This window comes from Piliocolobus tephrosceles, chromosome 8 (assembly GCF_002776525.5).
Source record: "Piliocolobus tephrosceles isolate RC106 chromosome 8, ASM277652v3, whole genome shotgun sequence".
NCBI lineage: Eukaryota > Metazoa > Chordata > Mammalia > Primates > Cercopithecidae > Piliocolobus > Piliocolobus tephrosceles.
Window position 1 is genome coordinate 50,865,395 of NC_045441.1, and position 20,866 is coordinate 50,886,260.

Below are 20,866 nucleotides of genomic sequence, written 5' to 3' on the forward strand. Positions count from 1 at the left end.
CTTCCAGAAAGTTTCTTGAATTTGTTGTCCAGAAAGGGGACAAAGTGACTGATAATGAAAAAGAAAACTAGTTTTAAAAGATAAACAATTGGCAGAAAGCTGGATATAAAAGTGGACTCAATGAAAACTGGAGTGAGGATTCTCTGGGGAATGAGAGAAATGTTCTAAAATTGGATAGTGGTGGGAGTGGCACAATTCTGAAACTTTACTAAAAATCATTGAATTGTATACTTAAGATGAATTTATTTTATGGAAAGTTATGCCTCAATAAAGCTGTTTTAAAAACCAAACTCAAATATAAAAACTGATCAAATAGAAAAACCAAAATCAAATACACTAACATAGTGCAGGAAGTAAGCAGGATGACAGAGTGTGTTCAACACTTTTATCACCAGAGGTGCCATTTCACATGTGACTGTCACAATTTGAAAAGGCTGATCAAAGAACATTTTTGAAAATTAAAAATAACTACGACTAGAATATATGTCTTCCAAACATTAGAAAAGATAAAAGCTAAAGAAAATATAGCCCAGGGAGGGAGGATGGGGAAAGATTGGTCAACAGGTACAAAGTTGCACTTAGATAGGAGGAATAAGTCCTGGTGTTCTATTGCACAGTAGGGTGATTGTGGTTAACAATAGTGTATTGTATATTTCAAATAGCTACACAAGAGGATGCTGAACATTCTCACCACAATGAAAGGATCAATGTTTGAGGTGAAAGATTTGCCCATTACCCTGATTTGATCATTATACAATATATACATGCATTGAAATATGACATTGTACCACATAAATATGTACAATTATTTGTCAATTAAAAATAAAATAAAACTTAAAAGAAATATAATCTATATACCAGAAAAGAAAACATAAAGGAAAGAGCAACACAGCATCTTTTAAGTAGAAAATGCTGATATGCCAGAAATAAGAGCAAATATAATAATTATAACAATTACATTAATCTCCTCTATTAAAAATTTTGAAACTATAAACTTGGGTCAAAAAACAAAATACTGTACCTAAAACAAAGTAAAATAAATATATAAGAGCAAAAACCTAATTTCTTGATCTGATGAAAAGTATAAACATTTTGAACTGAGAACGTCATTTAAAATGGTTATTCAACTTTATGTTTATTGCAACAGAAAGGTGACCATGACATATTTGTAAGTGGAAAAATAATGTAGACTACACAACAGCATGCACAGAATGATCCCATGGCATATTGTGAATGTGTGTGTTCATGTGCATGCACACCCAATAGAATATATAAAAGGGATTCACTAAAACAACAGAAGTAGATTTGGGGAGATTTTAATGCTTTGGTCTGGTTGAGTTTTTAACAATGAGAATATAGTATGTTCACACACAGATACACACAGAAGATATTGTAAATTTGTAGAAAAACAGTGGTAAATACCATTTAGTGGTACTTGCCCAATAATTTTATATTGGAAAACAGTAAAATTGATAGTGAATATATAATTCTCATAAATTCCAGAAACAAGTTATAGTGTACTAAAATATATATAAAGCTACAACTGAAATACAAGAAGAAATTCATAAGAACAAATTATATTAGGATAACTCTTTAATAAACAAATTGTCTTCATCAGGTCAAACAGCCAAAAAATAGAGAAAGAGCTAAATAATTGTATTAATGTAATTACTAATCTCGATAATGAGTCTTCATTATATCATTATAACATAATTAAATTAATTTAATAAATACATTGATGATACATATAAAAACAAACATACTCTATTTTTCAGTGCCCATGAAACATGTACAAAAATTGATTTAGAATTAGACCACATAGAAAGTTGCAGTTATGCTCTTGACTACAGCCCTATCAAAAACCCTAAAAATTTTCTATGAAAACTGGCAAATTTAAAGTTCATCAAGAATAAAAATGAGCAAAAATAGCCTGGGCAAAGTTGTTGCTTTGGGAAGCTGAGGCAGGAGGATTGCTTGAGGCCAGGAACTCGAGACCAGCCTGAGCTATACAGCAAGACTGTCTCCACAAAAATCAAAAAATTATCAGAGTGTGGTGGTACACACCTATAGTCCTAGCTACTTGGGAGCCTGAGGCAAGGGGATCACTAGAATCAATAAGTCTGAGGCTACCATGAGCTATGATCATGCCACCATACTTCCAACTGGGCAACAGAGTGAGACTTTTTCTCTAAAAAAAACTTAAAAATAAAGGGGAAATTCCAAAAAAAGACCCAAATGTGTATGTGTATGTAACATTAGTATTATTAAATTAATATTTTAAATCAGCACAGAAAAAAGGGGGTAAATTTACAGAAAAAACAAAATTAAATCTCTATTACGAAATGAATTTTAGATGAAGTAACGATTTAAATATAAAAATAAAACTATAAAGTACTAGAAGAAAATATTGATGCATATTTTCAATGTAGAAGTTTCTCTAAACATGAATTATAAATGAATAAAACTGATTGGCTTATTTAAAAATTTAACATCTGAACATAAACAAGGTTAAAAGGCATATTTGAAAACTGTGAAAATTATTTGCAACAAATATCACAAAGGCTGAATAGATTTAATTTTAATTTCTAATTCTTATATATAAAAATTTCATATAAATTAAAGGAAGTCAGGCCAGGTATGGTGGTTCACACCTGTAATCCCAGCACTTTGAGAGGCTGAGGTGGGAGGATCACTTGAGCCCAGGAGTTCAAGACTGCAGTGAGTCAAGGTGGTGCCACTACACTTTGGGCAACAGAGTGAGACCCTGCCTATAACAAAACAAAACTAAACTAAAGGAAATACCCCAGTAGAAAAACTAGTGAAAGGCAGCAACGTACTACTTATAAAAGAAATAAGTTGCACAGCTAGCACAGGCAGTAGAGCATGAGTCTCTTTAAAGAAATATAGATGCATACATATATTTATTGTGGCACTATTCACAATAGCAAAGACTTGGAATCAACCCAAATGTCCATCAATGATAAACTAAATTAAGAAAATGTAGCACATATACACCGTGGAATACTATGCAGCCATAAAAAAGGATGAGTTAATGTCCTTTGTAGGGACATGGATGAAGCTGGAAACCATCATTCTGAGCAAACTATCGCAAGGACAGAAAACCAAACACCACATGTTCTCCCTCATAGGTGGGAGTTGAACAATGAGAACACTTGGGCACAGGAAGGGGAACATCACACACTGGGGCCTGTCGTGGGGCGGGGGGCAGGGGGAGGGATAGCATTAGGAGAAATACCTAATGTAAATGGTAAGTTAATGGGTGCAGCAAACCAACACGGCACATGTATATATATGTAAAAACCTGCACATTGGGCACATGTACCCGAGAACTTAAAGTATAATTAAAAAAAAAAAAAAAAAGAAAAAGGAAGAAAGGAAAGAAAGGAAAGAAAGGAAGAAAGGAAGAAAGGAAGAAAGAGAGAAAGAGAGAAAGAGAGAAAGAGAGAGAGAAAGAAAGAGAGAGAAAAGTCGGCCAGCGGCAGTGGTTCATGCCTGTAATCCCAGCACTTTGGGAGGCAGAGTTGGGCAGATCTCCTGAGGCCGGGAGTTCGAGACCAGCCTGACCAACATGGAGAAACTCCGTCTCTACTAAAAATACAAGATTAGCCGAGCATGGTGGAACATGCCTGTAATCCCAGCTACTTGGGAGGCTGTGCCAGGAGAATCACTTGAACCCAAGAGGTGGAGGTTGCGGTGAGCCGAGATCATGTCATTGCATACTCCAACCTGGGCAACAAGGGCCTAACTCCATCAAAAAGAAGAAAAAAAAGAAAAGAAATATAGATGGTCAATTAACACATGAACAAAACAGTTTCAATCTCACAAATAGTCAAATAACAGAACAGTTATATGCCTTTTTTTTTTCTTTTCTTTTCTTTTCTTTTTTTTTTTTTTCTTTTTTTTTAAATGGAGTCTTGCTCTGGCACCCAGACTGGAGTGCAGTGGCACGATCTCAGCTCACTGCAAGCTCCACCTCCCAGGTTCACGCCATTCTCCTGCCTCAGCCTCCCGAGTAGCTAGGACTACAGGTGCCCACCACCGCACCCGGCTAATTTTTTGTATTTTTAATAGAGACAGGGTTTCACCATGTTAGCCAGGATGGTCTCGATCTCCTGACCTTGTGATCTGCCCACCTCCACCTCCCAAAGTGCTAAGATTACAGGTGTGAGCCACCGCACCCGGCCTATATGCCATTTTTCACTTAACAAGTTATAACTCCTTAAAGGTTAAAATCCCATGTTCATAACATCAACACGAAAACTCATACCTCATGTGGGGAATTGTAAACTGGCAAGACGTTGGAGAGTGGGAGTGGTTTAGAATGTACATTTCAAATGTGTCAAATATAGTCGATTCTTTCAACTCAACAATTCCTAAGGCAAAAAGGATTTATAAAGATGTGGAGACAATGATAGTTACTGTAATGTTATTTGTGGCAGCAAGAAAGCAGAAAGAACTTGAAACACCCAACAATAGAGGATCAGCTAAATCAATTGTGATACCTTAAAAACTGTGATGAAGAAGAATATTGATATGAAAAGACATTAATTATACATTGTCAGATGGGAAAAAAATAAACCACAATACAGTAATGGTCCCATATTTGAAAAAATAGTAATAAATGTACATATCTACATTCATTAAGCAAAAACAACTTTTTTTTGTTCAGGAAGATATTCACCAAAATGTTAATAGTGGTTCTGTCTACATGTTGATATGACAGGTAGGATTTTTGTATTCTCTTTGCCAATCTCTATTTTATAAATTTTCACACAATCATATGTTTAACTTGCATAATAATTGTTAAAATAGTAACAAGGATAGTAATAACATGCTGATGTTAAGCTTTTTCTCTTTTTGAAGAGCATTGGCATGCTAGTTCTTTTCCTCCTTAGCATGAAAGAAAGCACCATGGATCCACATTAAAAGAAAGATGTGGCTTGCCATCACCCTGAGGGACACTTTCAGTAGGATGATTACAGCTGCTATGACAACAAGGGGAGGATGTGATGTCACATAATGATCCAGTGACTTCAACGGTCCCGTCCCAATGCAGAGCTTTGCTGCCAGCTGGAAATCCAGCAGAGACCTCATTAAGGGCATCTGTTCAGTAATTACTACAAGTTTCCCTCCATCACGCATCCAACTTTGAAAACAGCCCTACCGCAGAACTCCAATGCCTGACTCACAGGGGGCTTTAATCTTCCATTTCTGTAGCGCTCAGACTGACTGCCACCAGAGAACCAGGGTCAAGTTTTGGTGCAGTCAGTAAACACTACCTTGATCAACAGGGACCAGGGCAGGAAGAAGCATCCAGAGGACGTTTATTAACGCCAGCATAGACTAGAGCCTCAAGGCGTTTAACTAAGTTATCTTATTTTGCACCCTCCTAGAACATTTAAATATTGTAATTTCCATTAGAGAAAATCTAATACACCTGTAACCCATAGAAAAGAAGGGCAAATAGGAATGACTGCACAGCAAGCTGGGGAATCAATTGCAAAATATGCATAATGAATTCTCCTACAATGAATATGAAATCCCAAGACCCTATTCACATGGCACTAGCACCAGTGCTCTGCATAGAACAGGGGCAAACTGCTATGGTGGAAGGAGCCAGACAGAACTGGTGTCAAGTCCCAGCTCTATTATTTAACCTCCTAAGCCTCCGTTTCCTTACCTATAAACTGAGAATAATAATGAGTCAAAAGAGTTGGAAAATTAAGCATAAAACTCGGAGCCTAGTACCTAGTATTCCAAAAAAAGTTAGTTCCCCTTGAAAAGTTTCACAGAAAACTAGACAGATATGTCAATGAATTAATTGCTTCCTTATTAAGTCTTAACCAATGCAAGAGTCTCCAAACTGCCCTCTCTCTTGCCACGCCTACTGCTATTAACATCCTCACATATCACACTGTTCTTATACATGGTGTTTTCTCTGTCTAGAATGTTCCCAGAATTTCTCCCTTGTCCATCCCATCCCCAATCTCATCCAGCTCTGTGATTCCTAAACAAGGCACACAGCAGAATCACTTAGAGAGCTTTCTAACAATGCACACGCCAGGCTGGGCACAGTGGCTCACGCCTGTAATCCCAGCATTTTCAGAGGCTAAGGCAGGCAGATCACCTGAGGTCAGGAGTTCAAGACCAACTGGCCAACATGGTGAAAAGCCATCTCTACAAAAATACAAAAATTAGCCGGGCACGATGGCAGGCGCCTGTAATCCCAGCTACTTGGGAGGCTGAGGTGGGAGAATTGCTTGAACCTGGGAGGCGGAGGTTGCAGCAAGCAGAGATCGTGCCACTGCACTCCAGTCTGGGTGACAGAGCGAGACTCCGTCTCACAAATAAAAAGAAAAAAATGCACTTGCCAGGTCCAACCCACAAATATGGAATTGGAATCTTTGGCGCATAGAGCCCAGAAATCCTTAACAAACTCTCCATTTGGTTTTTATGTGGCCAGCCCTGTTGCTGCAGCATTTGAGAACCACTGACATGGCTGATTTCTACTTCTTTAAAACTCTATTCAAAAACTCTCATACATCACTGGTGGAATCATAAAATGGTGCAGACACTTTGGAAAAGTTTGGCAGTTCCCTAAATGTTATATAATAATTTACCATACAACCCAACAATCCCACTCCTAGGAACCTGCCCAAGAGACTTAAAACATATGTCCACACAAAGACATGTATGTAAATATTTATAGCAGCTTTATTCATAATAACCAAAAACTGGAAACAACCTGTGTCCAACAATTACTGAATGGATAAACAAATGTATATGTTCATATAATGGAATATTATTCAAAATAAAACAGAATGAAGTACTTATACATGGTGATGATTACACAACTGTAAACTCACTAAAACTTGTTGAATTGTACTCTTAAAACGGGTAAATTTTATGCTATGTAGATGACACCTCAATAAAGCTGAAGGAAAGGAAAAGAGAAGGAGAAAAGGAAAAGGAAGGAAGAACAGTGAAGGGAAGGAAGGGAGAAGAAGAAGAAAGGAGGAGGGAGGGGAGGAGAGGGGAAGGGAAGGGAGTGATACTGGGGAGAAGAGAAGAGACGGGGGGAGAGGAGGGGAGGGGTGGGGAGGAGAGGAGAGAAGGAGAGAGGAGAAGGGGAGGGGAAGGGAGGGAAAGATCAAACAAGAGTGGAAAAAACTAAGTTCAAGCCTTTGCCAACCCCTCCCCCTGCATTATCTTCATCCTTTATAAATCCCCCAAACAGCACTTGGCCTCAGCATGTTACTTGTCAATGTCAGTTTCCCCACAAGCCCACATGCTTTTCAAAAAAGAGAAAATTATTTAATATCTTCCTATACTTGCAGGGAGGTTAATAGGCACTAACTAATATTTGTAAGAGAATGCAGGAAGGAATGAGTGGTTGATTGAGCTTTCTGCTGAAACACACCATAAGAAACATTCTACCTCTAATAACTTAATACTCAGTTTCCCTCTTATAAAGTCATAAACCCTCTCACTGGGATGCTAAGAGGAGATGCTAGATGTCGCAAAAGTGCTTTGGATTTTTACCCAAGGCATGTCCCACAGGTGTAAGAAGGGCACTTCCTCTGACATGTCCCATGCATAGTCAAGCTCTCACATAACCATTGTAGCATCAGATTCAAATCCAGATCTCTCCACTTCCCTGGATAAGTGTGTTCGTTTCCTCATTCAAAAATGAGAAATTAAATGAGCTAGTGCTCACAAAGCCGTTAGAACAGCGTATAGCAAACACTCAATTACAAAGAAAATAGTAGTATACATGGTGTGTGGAGGGGCTGTGTGTTTGTATATAAAATATATTTGCATATAATTTGTGAGACACCTCTGCCAAAATAGGCCATGCTGTGAAATACTCAGAAAAGTTTCACCTGCCTCATGGGGCATTCAGGATTAGGGAAGCTGATACAAACACAAAAGAGAGCCTAGGCATTAAGTTAGACCAAGAGAGCTGACTAATTTAAAATATCCATATATACAATTAAGTTTTAAAAGCAGGTCCTAGAACAACATGCATGATCCCATTTAAATAGAACTGCAATAGAATATTATGTGGACCAAGGATAGGATATTACCAGAGGTCATCTCTGGATAATGAGGTTTTCTTTCCTGAGTTCCTAAAATGAACATGGATCATTTTTACAGGCAAATAAAATTAATAATGCTATCTTCATTTTGTTAAAAAATGAAGTAAGTAATTAGGAAAATTAAGACAGCCTCCAGCCCCCAAGGACCACCTACTGCTCTGGCAGCCTAAAAGTTTGCCTGGTTTGTTTGAAAGAGAGAACTAATACCCAGAAGGCTACAGGAAGGCCCAGATAGAAAGGAAGAATGCAGGTCACACAGAAATGGCTAGTTATTATTACTACATAATAGCAAGAACATTCAGCAAACACTCACAACTGATTCTCCACAGCATAGCCAGAGCGTGTGTTTATAAACACAAATCTGATCTTGTCCCCTCTCCCTAAAATGGCCAACTGCCTTCCACTGCTCTTGGAGAAAAAAACAAAATCCTCCAGTGGGCCTATAAGGCCTCATATAATCACCTCTCCAGTCTCTTCTTAATGCTCTCACAGCCCTCAATATCCCATCTCCTCCCTCCAGCCACAGGGCCTCTGCACAGGCTGCCTGATCCACCTGGAGGCTCTCCCATCACCTCCCCAACACCCTTCACCAGGGAAGCCAATCCCAACCCCCAGACAGGTTAGATGACCCTGCTGGGCATGACCACAGCACCCTGGCCTTACCATCAGAGGACAAAGTACAGTTATACCAATGTCTGTGGGTCCCACTAGGCTGTCAACACCATGTCATCAGGGCTGGCTTGTTTGCTCACATAGTATCCCTAGTGCCTAACACAATCACTGCCATAAAGAATGCACTGCATAAAGATGGGCTAAGTGAGTGGTTACAGCCCATGTGCAGGCAAGGCACTGCAAAATACGAGTCCAGAGAAAAGCAAAGGCCAGGTCATGGAAGGCCATGGGCCCTACCTGGGAATGTGGGCTTGATCCTGCATCCAATGGGAGTCTCCCTCCTGGGTTTTAAACGGAAGGGCAGCAGGATCAAAAAGCCTACAGACTTTAAATACTAATTAGATGAGGTGAGGGTGGGAATCTGCACAGGAAAAGGAATCTACAATGGTTCCCAGGTTTCTAGTTCAAATGCCCAAACTTTAAAAAATGTAGAAACTGGCCAGGCACAGTGCCTCACACCTGTAATCCCAACACTTTAGGAGGCCCAGGCAGGCAGATCACTTGAGGTCAGGGGTTCGAGACCAGGCTGGCTAACATGGTGAAACCCCATCTCCCAGCTACTTGGGAAGCTGAGGCAGGAGAATCACTTGAACCTGGGAGGCAGAGGTTTGTGTGAGCCGAGATTATGCCACTACACTCCAGCGTGGGCAACAGAGTGAGACTCCGTCTTAAAAAACAAAATGTAGAAACTGGATTGGAGTCATGGTTCTGAAACAAGTCACTCCGACTTCCTGAAGTAGCCGTTTCTCCATCTATGAAATGGAGCTGCTCATAGTTCTCTTTCAGGGGAATTGGTAGCATCCAATGAGCTGATGTTTGGGAATGTTTACCAATAGTAAAGCCTCTCATTATCATCAGCAACATGAGGGCAATGGTTTGCATAATTACCCCCCCAAAAAATAGCCTCCTTGAAATAGTCACTAAGACCAGGCTTACAGTCTTACACAACTGGACTAAATTCTGCATCTTTTAAACACTTTTCACTGTTTTAAACAGTTGGCCTCATGAATGACCCAGACGAGAAAGGAAGAAAATGCATCCTGTTGGAAAACTGGGTTTCCGTGGGGCCCAGCAGATGGTTGGGATCTAGTCTGGCTCAAGTCCTGCTGGCTCCCTCTTTAAGAGATGATGGATTCCTCTCCAATACTAACTGACTCAATACAATTTGAAAAGCTAAAGTAATTTCCAATTGTTAAAGGTGAGTCACTAGATACAGTGGACCTTTCTGAGAAACTGTAAACTAATCACTTTAAAAAAGAAATCCATTCACTTTCCCACTCACTGCTTAAATCCTATTGTGTTAATGTGTGTTCCCTGGGCCCAAAGTCAGAGAAAAACAATGCCAGTTTTCTTTTGGGGCCTCTCAGAGAGATGTAACTTCCAAAGGGCTGGAGGGTTCCCATATTTGTGATTACTGGGCAAACATCTAAGCCAGCAGAAACACCTTCAGGTTTGGCATGAACTAGGAAGAAGAAAAGGGAAGGGGAAGGAGTCAATATTTTTATAACCACCTGCAATTGTCATTACTGGGCTAGAACTTTACATATGTCACATCATATGCAGATATTATTATTCCTACTTTACAAAATCAAGAAACAAGACTCAGAAAGTTAAAAAAAAAAAAAAAAAAAAGTGGTCAGAGGCCAGGCACGGTGGCTCATGCCTGTAATCCCAACACTTTGGGAGGGCAAAGCAGAAGGATTGCTCGAGCCCACGAGTTGAAGACCAGCCTGAGCAACATAGCGAGGCCCCATCTCTAGAAATAATAAAAATAAGTTAGCTGGGCATGGTGGTGCACACCTGTAGTCCCAGCTACTCAGAAGGCTGAGGCAGGGGATCGCTTGAGCCCAGGAGGTCAAGGCTGTGGTGAACCTTGATCGTACCATTGCACTCCAGCCTAACTGATAAAGCAAGACTGTCTCTAAAAACTAACTAAATAAATAAGTGGTCAGCTATTTCATAAATGGTGAACATGACAACTTATCCATTCACATTCTGGTTTGTCCAAAGATAAAGAAGGGATATTCTCTCTACCATATACACTACAAAAGTTTTATTGAGATAATCTCCAAGAGCCAATATGTCTGAGAAATGAAATATGTAATTCAACAGGTCCAACACAGCAAAACCAAAAAATAAAAATAAAAAATAAGCCAGGAAAGAGCCCTGTAGTTGAAATGCACTGAAACCCTTACTTATTACTTTGACCTTGAGCAAGTCACTTCTCCATCTGTCTAATTTCAACTTGTGAAAACTGAATTAGACTATCTATAATGCTGGTGGTTGCAGTCCATGCAAGTCCATAAGGGGTTTTTTCTCCTTTTCTCCTACCCAAGCCCATGGAATCATACCTGAGCCACTCTATGAAGTTACCATGAAGAGAGGAAGCACAGCCATTTGGGGAAGCAGAGACAAAGTCAGCAAATCAATTCCTGCAAAGTGGTTTCTTCTCAAACTCTGGCAGCAGTATTGTGACCTAATACTCAAGGGCAGAGTCTTGGGTGCTTTGGACCCTTGCCCAGGAGACACTGCCTTCCACCAAGTGAAAACCAACTTCTAGCAATTCTGTCTCTAAGCCTGCCCAGGGTCCCCTGGGGAAGGCCTGGTTCTCAGGCCAAGGTTCCAACACACTCCAGTGCCTGTCTGCCAGCAGCACAGGAAATGCCAACCAGCTCTCCCCAAAGCAGCTGGCACCAATTACCCCGACCCAGCTGGAAGCACCCGGCTTGGCTGAGACAGGCACTCCAGATCCCTGGCCTGGTCGGAAATCCTACCCTAAAACAAAGATAGACTTGCAGCCGTGCCAGATGCTACATAAGTAGCTGGTGGAGGGTTGGTGGAGGCAGCCAGGGACAGGCGGGTGAGCACCGTCCAGGGAAGCAGCTGTGGGTCTGGGAGTCTTGCCCACACCCTGATTTCAGAGTCCCTCCATCATCACAACTAACAGCTACCAATTAACAGGCACCTAGAGCACACCGGGTTCCTACATTCCTCATACTCTTGAACCCTCTCAACAACGAAACAAAGAAGGAATTGCTATCTCCATTTACTAATGAGGGCCCCAAGGGTCACAGAGGTGAATGATCATTCCCACAGCCACAGAGATAGGAAGTACCAGAAACTAGGTCTAGAGCCCAGGTCTTCTGTATCACTTGCCTTTCCACCTGGCATCCTGGCCTAGGAGAACTAACATTCTAACAAGGGCCTGGCAGCTAGGGACTCGCTTTGCAAAACCATCACAAGTGATGCAGTAAATCCTGAAAGATGTTAACCAGCTGAGGAAACAGGAACATGGATCCATGAAGAACAACCATAAAGTATCAAGAGATCATTACCCAAAGACACAAAAGTGAAGCACACGAAAAATGCTAACATTGAACAGAAAGCAGAAGACAGTCATCCTTACAGGTTTTCAAACAACAGTACATATGGCAATTTGATCAAGCAGGACTCAGAGTTGGTTATTATTATTTCCAAGTTAAAAATATTATGAAAATATCTTATAATGGATATAAACTATAAATATATAATAATAAAAACATTTATGTAGAACTTACTTTGTACCAGGTACTATTCTGAGTGCTTGATGTGTACTAACTCCTCTAACACCCTAGGAGGTAGGTAATGTAATTGTCTACATTTAATAGATGAGTACATTGAAATACAATAAGGTTAAGTAACTTGTCCAAAATTACACAGCTAATAAACTGTGAAGCCAAAATTCAACCAAGGCAGTCAAACTCCAGAATCCAACTCTTTATCTCTGCACAGACTGCCTCTCAAGTCCAAGAAGGATTTATCAAGCAGGATCCATGCTAGATGCTTCTATATCTATTATTAATTTGGTATTCATTCGTACGTTTATTCTTCGTAACAAATCTTGTAGCATGAGCTGAAGTCAAAAAGGTTTCATATCACATCAGAATGGAGTTAGCCCTGCAGGCACTCAGAAACACTTGGAAATCTCCAGCTAGTCCCCATTTCCCACTGGAATTTGATGGTTAGCATATAGGTGAAATAGCTGGAAGGCCCGGGCAGCTACACCTGGACTTGCCTTTGGTCCTTTCTTGAGTTTAGCTCAGTGGTTATTAAACTTCACTGTAAGAAAACTGTACAATGCTGTATATACAAAGTGTAGTATGCTTACTTCATGACTAATTTCACCTCTGAGTTCTTAACTAGTTTTGTACGCAGTTTGCCGCCTCTTTGCTCTGAACTCTACAAAGCATCCATCACAAATCCCCGGTGTACCTCACTTAGCCATTCCCAGCATCTCATCTACTCTGGGAAGGCCGGGGTCAGGATTCAAAACTCACCTCTTCCGGGAGAGGCAGGAACTGCAGAGATTTCCTTACTTAACCAGTTTGTTTACAGATGGAGAAACTGTGGCCCAGGTTAAGTGACTTACCCAGGATCCAAAAGCAAGTTAGTAAGGGGCTAACCCTATCTCTGTGTCCAGCATGTGTTTTCTACTAGTCTGTGCTTTTCCTCTCCATGGTTCCCCCACCCTTCTACAGTGTCTACTTCAGTGTTATGTTCAGCAAATATTTATTAACCTACCAATAATAATAGTTCACAATTTTGAATGCCTTGACTGTGCCAGGCCCTGTACTAGAAGCCGGAGCTTCGTTATGACTTTCATGGGCCCTAGAAACTTCTGCTTTTGTGGGTCCCTTCCTCCACCAAAAAAAAAAAAAAAAAAAAAAAAATTTAATTTAAAATATATTTTAGGATTGCGTTGAAATGAAGAATATAATAATGTTAAGTTTTCTTAACTTCCTATTATTTGTTGAGGTAAGAACACCTAACATGAGATCTACCCTCTAAGCAAATTTTTAGGTGTATGATGTTGTACTGCAGATCTTTAGAGCGTGACTGAAATTCTATGAAGTCAAGTATTTTCTTGAATCTAAAAGTTTATTTTTTCTTTCAATTCTAAAAGAAATTAAAATATTTTCAGAATCTTAAAAATATTGCTGTCTGATCACTAGGCTTACTGTGCCCAGTGGTCAGCCTTACTAGGTGTTCTAGTTGCACTATCTCATTTGATTTCCTACCCTAGTGTGGCAGATACTATTTATTATGTCCATTTTACAGCTTAGGAGTCTTAACATTAGCCATGAAATGCCACCTCTCTAAGATCACAACCAAAGGAAGATGGGGATCTGGATTTGAACCACAAGTGTCTAACTCCAGAGACTGTTATATTCTGGACTCTACTCAGTGCAATTTACCCATCCTGGTCCCCTTCTCCTGCTGTATTCCAGGCCGATCCCGAAGCCCAGCTCAGGACTGTCATTCCTTTGTTACTATTCTCCCCATCACTCCCAACTTCCCCATGGCCCCAGGTGGACCCTGTCCAGGTCTGTGGAGGCTGAGAAGACATGCCAGACACACTGTGTGGCTCTGGAAAGTGCATCAGCCTATAGGAGGGTGGCAGGGTGCCCAGTACCCACTTGACATTTACTCTCATCTGGTGTCAGGGGCCAGCACAGTTGTACGGGGCATCCTGACTGCCCACCCACAGAGTGCAGTCACAAATCCTGGGGATCACATCACTGATGCTTACCCACTCCCAGCCAGCACCAGCTCTACTCACAGTATGATTTCAGGCAAAGGGAAAGGACATTGAATGGACACCTACAGTGTGACAGCCAGGTACTGTGTATGGCCCTTCATTCCCCTGGCCATGGTTCACCCACAAGGAAGGTGTTACTACCTCCATTTATTCAGAGAAGAAAATTGAGGCTGAAAGAAGTTAAATGGCTCACCTGATGGGCTTGATAAATCTGTGTGTGACTCTAAAGCCCAGGGTTTCCCACAGCAAATACAAGCTCTCAGCTGGTCCCCTAAAAGTGTGCACTCTAATTGTTTGCTCACAATGGCAACTCCCTTATGAGAGCTCCTCAGGCTAAAGACAGGGCTGCTCTCGGTGGAAGTGCAAATGCTGTGAAGTGGCATACACCGGTTTTAACCAGCATTAACTTTCCCTAATAACAAGAAGCATTTGGCGGGCATTTTAGAGTTAACAGTGCAGTTGTTTCATGCAAACCTTCACTTGATCCTCACCATACTGCCAAAACTTAAGGATCTTACTCCCCATTTTACATGTGAGGAAACTGAGGCTCAGAGATAATGTGATTTGCCCATGGTGCAGAATGGAAGAGGATGAACAGCAGAGCAGAGACTGCAAGCCTCCGTTTGCAGACTCCTCTTCCCACACCCTGCTGCACCTGACTCTGACTCTGAGATACAAGTGAGGGAGAGAAGTAGGTCCATGAGCACTGGGAGGTGGCCATAGAATATTTTACCTGGAATCCTTACTGGGTTCTTTGCTCCCCACGATCACTCCCAACCAGGTGTAAAATGTCCAAAGTTCTTGTTTCCACCCAGACTGCCTGCTTGTTTAAGCAGGCAGATGGAAGGCAGACAAGACACTCAGCTGAGAGAGCACAGAGACCAGTCTGGGCTCAGAAAGTCCTCAACCATATGCCCCAGAGGAGGCCAGGGGCCTCTCTGCCTCAGCTGGAGAGTGGGCCACACTCCCAGTGTACGCAGCCAATTCATTCAGGCCTCGGCCACCCACAGAGCCCTGCCTGCCCAGATCCCCTCTGAGAGGAGCATCCATTAGCAAACCTCCTCCCTTCAGTATGGCCTCCATCCCCTGCTGTCTGTCCAAGGGTAAGTCAGGGAACCCCCAACTCCCAGCCCGTTGAGCCTCCGATTGCTGTCTAGGGGCTTCTTGTTTTTCCTCCTCTGGGACAACCCAAGGAGAGAAACACAAGGCAGAAAAGCCAGTGGCCGTTGCTACAGGAAACACATCTCTGTTAGCAACACCTCTTCAGTACAGGCCTAGAATTTCCCACAACACCAATAGGTTCATTTTTGAAGGAAGCAGCTTCTTTGACATTCACTCCGCCAACTTCACATCCCTCTGAGCCTCTGGTTTCACCCACCTCCTTCTGACACCCTGCAGGTCATCACGGAGGGCAGGAGGGAAGTGATGGGCCCTCCCTCAGTCCCATTTTCTCATCTGTAAAATGAACAGGGAGGAGCATCAAAAGAGATCGAGTGGGGCCCACTCAGGTGATTTAAAAGAAAAAATGTGCTTTTGTTTTTGGCAGACATACATCATTTTGAGGGGGAGGTGTTTGTTTGTATTTCAGGCAGCCTTCTGGAGAGAGCAAGAATCTGTGAATGACTTAATACAAACCCAAATAGACATCCAAACTCCAGAAGGAAAGTTCTTCTGAAATACAAGGTACTGCACCTACGCACCCCAATCATTCACTTCATATGCAAATGCTCCTTCACAAGTACTACCACACCAGAGTCAATTAACACTTGCACTTCTACATACGGCCTTCAATTATGCTCATCAGAATAATCACTTGCTGCAATCATCATAAGTTCAATAGTTTCCCAGGGATGGAACTCTCAAAGCATCAAGGTGCTTTGAAAGTCACTGCTTGAATGTGGCACGTGTTCAATCTCATAGTCTTGTTTCCCAGACCTCTTGACCACATACCCATTTCATGACCTGAGAAAATTACATAAAGAGGATGCAAAATCATTTGCCCCGGGACAGGGAAGCACGGGACTAAGGGAGTTTAGTGAGGTAGATTAACTAACCTTGTTTCTTCTACCTGATCTTCCTCCAGGGAGCAGCAACCCCACCCTGTCCCACCTGCAGCAATGGTCCCATCTCTTTCTGGTTTTACTCCAGCCTTGGCTGGTTAAGCAGAGCTAACAAACTCCCAGATCTCTCTTCTGCAGGATGATGGGCTAGTCCCGAGGGTCCAGCAGAAATAAAGTCCAGTGTGGGAGGCCACATGATGTATGGGACAAACCCCAGGCTGAGGAGTCAGGGCAGATGTGGTTTGAACCCAACTCTGCCACCTCCTAGCTGTATGTCTTCTGGCAAATTATTTCCTCTGGAGTCCTGGGAGTTTCTTCTCCTAAAACAGGGGTCATAACAGCTACCTTTCAGAGCTGTCAGAACATTGCTGATGGGAGTAGAAGCTGGTTAATCTTTTCAGAAGGCAGTTGAGCAATATGTTTTAAAGTTCCTAAAAATGTTCATACTCTTGGACTAAGCAATTAAGCTTCTAGAAGGTTATCTTTAAAAAGTACTCATGGGCTGGGCACAATGGCTCATGCCTGTAATCCCAGCACTTTGGGAGGCTGAGGTGGGTGGATCACGAGGTCAGGAGATCAAGACCATCCTGGCTAACACAGTGAAATCCTGTCTCTACTAAAAATACAAAAAAAATTAGTCGGGCTTGGTGGCGGGCGCCTGTAGTCCCAGCTACTTGGGAGGCTGAGGCAAGAGAATGGTGTGAACCCGGGAGGCGGAGCTTGTGGTGAGCTGAGATCACACCATTGCACTCCAGCCTGGGCAACAGAGAGAGACCCTGCCTCAAAAAAAGTATTCATGGATATACTCAAAGATTTAGTTTTTTATCAGTGTTTATTATGGTGAAAATTAAAAGTAACCTAAGTAGCCAACATTAGGAAGTTGATTTTTAAAATACTTTATATATAGCATGACACAAAACTAATAATGTTTTTTTAAATAACATATTTTTCAAAAATTATGATTTCATTTTGTAAAAACAATGTACATATTAGAAGTATACACAAGAATTATTAATATTTAGCATTGGATGATAAAATGACAGTTGATTTTCTTTCTTCCTTTTTTATTATTGTATTTTCTAAACTTGGCCTAAAATTTCTTAAATGTCTCTCTAGCAACTTACTAATTTCTGCTTTTTAAAATGGTTATGTATGAACATATCACATCGCCCCAAGAATACAAACTCCTTGAACACAGATTCTAAGTCTGATTTATCTTCATAAACTCTCCATGATATTAGCTTAGTGCCTTGAATAATTACAATTACCATTTATTGAATGTTTGCGGTGTGGCAGGCATTGTGCTAAATTGTATCTCTTAATATAGTAAAATTGAATAAATGTAGAAAGGGGGAGGGAAGAAGAATAAGCAGAAAGAAGTGAATGAATAAATTCTCAGCAATCTGAAATAAGTTGGCAGCTATCTCACTTGGAAGCAACCAGCTCATTTTTGGAGTCTCTACTGACCACCAGACCATACCAATCTGCTAGACCATCTCTTCTAACAGAAAGGGAAAACGTCAGGAGGAGGAGGACCACACTATGATCCTGGATTTTAGAAAGCCACACTTTGGAGGATAAGATTTCATAATGACAACCTGGTATAACTTTTGAGAATTTTCTTACCAGAGTCAAGAAAACCAATTTAACATGACAATGATCTATTAATGAAACACTTTTGACTTTAGCAACCTTTAATTATTTTCTACAAACACTCCCTTAACACCCACCAACACCATTTGAGAGAGAAATATACATAAGCAGTCTCACCCTTAAGGAATTTTTAATGCAATGAGGACTACCAATAGGTGCCTAAATAACTGATTCAAGGCAGGGTGTGAGCTCCAACAGAGAACTCCAAGACTGGAGGGGGTGCCAAGGAAGAAATTCTTTCTGATGGGGATGGACAGCCGAAGAGGTGGAAAGTGAGAGCTGGGATCTGAAGTATAGACAAGATTTCTCAATGCTGTGCTGGGGGAATGGCATTCCTGCCTGTGGAAACAGCCTAGGTAAAGGCTCAGAGGGGTGGGATTTGGTACGTTTGGAGAAGGGCAAGTGTTCAGTCCATGCCCCAGAAACCTTGGATTACTTCATTAAGAACAAAAGTGGCCCTCAGATGAGCTCCTTTCCTTGGTCTCTTCTTGGCCCTGGTACTTTCCTGATACACATCCAAGCAGACACAGTCCACAGAAAGCAAAATAATCTACCCCCTCATTTTCAAAGGCTTTAGGGTTCAGTTCAGATTAAGACCACAGTAACTTGAGTACTTCCAAAAGTAGGAATCAGAGTGGCCTCTGTCCTGCTGTTCTCCAGAGGCTGAAGTCCCAAGGAGCAGGCCTCCAGGGCTCTACCTGGGACTTGAGTTCTACTCACCTCCAAGGAAGATGTGGAGGCAATCCCCCACAAGTTGTTTCAAAACAGCCACAGCATGGGGCGGAAGGTAGCAGTATCAAGGACCCACCTCTTCAAATGCTAGGCTTCCACAGGGTCAACCCTGTGGCCCTGCTGCTCCCTGAGGGTCCCCACAACCCCCTGTGGTTCCCCCTCCTGGTGAAGGGTTTTGGGGGAAAGAAAACAGGAGCCACTGGGAGTCCCAAGGGCTGGAGAGGAAAACACCACCTGCAGCTCAGAGACACCACAGCTTTTTCTCCAATACTTTCCGTAGCATGACATATGATCCCCCTCCCTGCGGCCTCTCTCTCTGAGACTGAATTGGCCTCTTTTTCTGCTTTATTTTTCTGAATCTCTGTTCTCTTCTCTCTCTTCATGTGTCCCTTTTCTTTTGTTTCAACTTTTATAGAAACTATTGTTCAATCTCAATCTCTCTCTCTCTCTCTGAATTCCCTGGTCTCTGCCTCTCTCAGCCTCTCCTCTCGTTTCAGTCCCTGTCTCCACGTCTCTGTCACTCTACTAGTCTGTCTTGACGTCCGTCTCTATCTCTGGGGTCTAGGTGTTTCTATCAGCGTCCCCGTGTCTGGATGTTCCTACCGCTCTGTGTGTCTCTATCATGTCTACATCTCCCTGTCGCTTTCTGTCGCTTTCTGTCTCCCTCTCTCGGCACTCCTATCTTCATCTCTCCATCGCAGCGTCTCCAGCCCTATTTCCACCCCTCCTGTCCCCCAGCCTGCGTTATTAAAATCAGCCAGGAAACCGAGCGGTTCGGGGAGGGGGAGGTGTGATGCTGAAAACCAGCTTCCGCGCGACGCCCGGTCGGAGCCCGCGAGGAGTGCCCGGGAGACAGCCCAGGGTGCGGTTTCTGTCCCGACCCGGTCGCCGCTCCCGGGGACTCCCGCCTGGCGAGCACCCTCCGGCCCCAGCCCAACCCCTGAGCTCCCCCTGCCCGCTTAGAAAGGAACTCTGGCCGCCACCGGGGAGGGCGTTTGCCCGAGCCAGGAGTCAGAGAGGGGTGGAAAGTTCTCACCGATGGTGAAGCTGTAGCCATCGATGCTGAAAGTGGCGCTCCGGCATTTTTTGAAGCCCTCCTTCCTGTTGCTGGCGTCCGTCATGGCTCGGCCGGCCGGGCAGGGACCTCACAGCTCAACCAGCGGCGTCCGCGGTCCCTCCTCCACCACGGCGGAGTGAGCAGCCCGGGGCTCGGCGGCGAATCCTGCCCCGGCCGCGCCGCGCTGTCACCCTCAGCCCCGCCGCGCGCTGGCAGCTGAGTGCCTGGAGACAAGCGCGGGGACCCAACGTCAACAGCTAAAGGGCTAGGAGCTCGGCGGAGGCAGGAGCCATCGCGACTGCCCCATCTCCAAGCTCCAGAGGCGGCAAGAGGAGTGTCAGGAAGGGAGGACGCGCGCCCGAGCGCGTGGACAGGGCTGACGGGTGGGCGCGGAGATCCCTGCCTGGCCACGCTACTTTCTGCCAGCCGCGGGGTCCGCGCGCCCCAGGCACGTCTGTTTTCCACTTCAGCTTATCCTTCCGTCTCTGGTGGCTGGGGGGATTTGGGGACCCAAGGGAATGGCTGGATTGGCGTCGTGCGTCTTCTGGATATGTTTTCTCTGGCAGACCGGGGAGCTTCCAGAAAGCACATCAACAGATGGAAAGCAAACCCCTTAGCCATCAGATGTTGCCGAAGTTTACTCCAAACAAGGAAGTCGGGAAAATCGCCACGCCCACTTCCTCCCAGCCACTGTCCCCAACACTGCCCTGGAGCCCCGACAGTGTTCCTTCTCCACTGTCCCTCCCGGGAAGGTAATTGTCAAAGTCACCGGAGGCTCTCTGATGTGAAATGTAGCATCGAATTAGAACTCGCCCCTTACCATCCATTCCAAATAGCTTGTCCTGTCCTTTCGAATTTGGGTTTGCCCAATGTGATAGACTTCTGGAATTTGCTGATGTGGAAGATATCTACCAATCCCATAGTTGACGCTCTTATTACAGGAGAGGAAACTGAGGCTGGGTGGTGCTTGAGGAAAGTGCTACACAAGGAAGCG

The 20,866-nt window shown here is 43.0% G+C and overlaps 1 protein-coding gene across 1 annotated transcript in view; it reads right to left on the reverse strand.

Annotated features, from left to right (window-relative positions):
* The window catches only part of PDE1C (phosphodiesterase 1C), a 579,473-nt gene extending 558,944 nt beyond the window's left edge, over positions 1-20,529 (reverse strand). The window contains exon 1 of the mRNA XM_023186040.3: positions 19,852-20,529. Coding sequence (XP_023041808.1) covers positions 19,852-19,936 — 85 coding nt within the window. The 5' untranslated portion in view covers positions 19,937-20,529. The remainder of the gene's footprint in view (positions 1-19,851) is intronic.
* Positions 20,530-20,866: the final 337 nt, after the last annotated feature.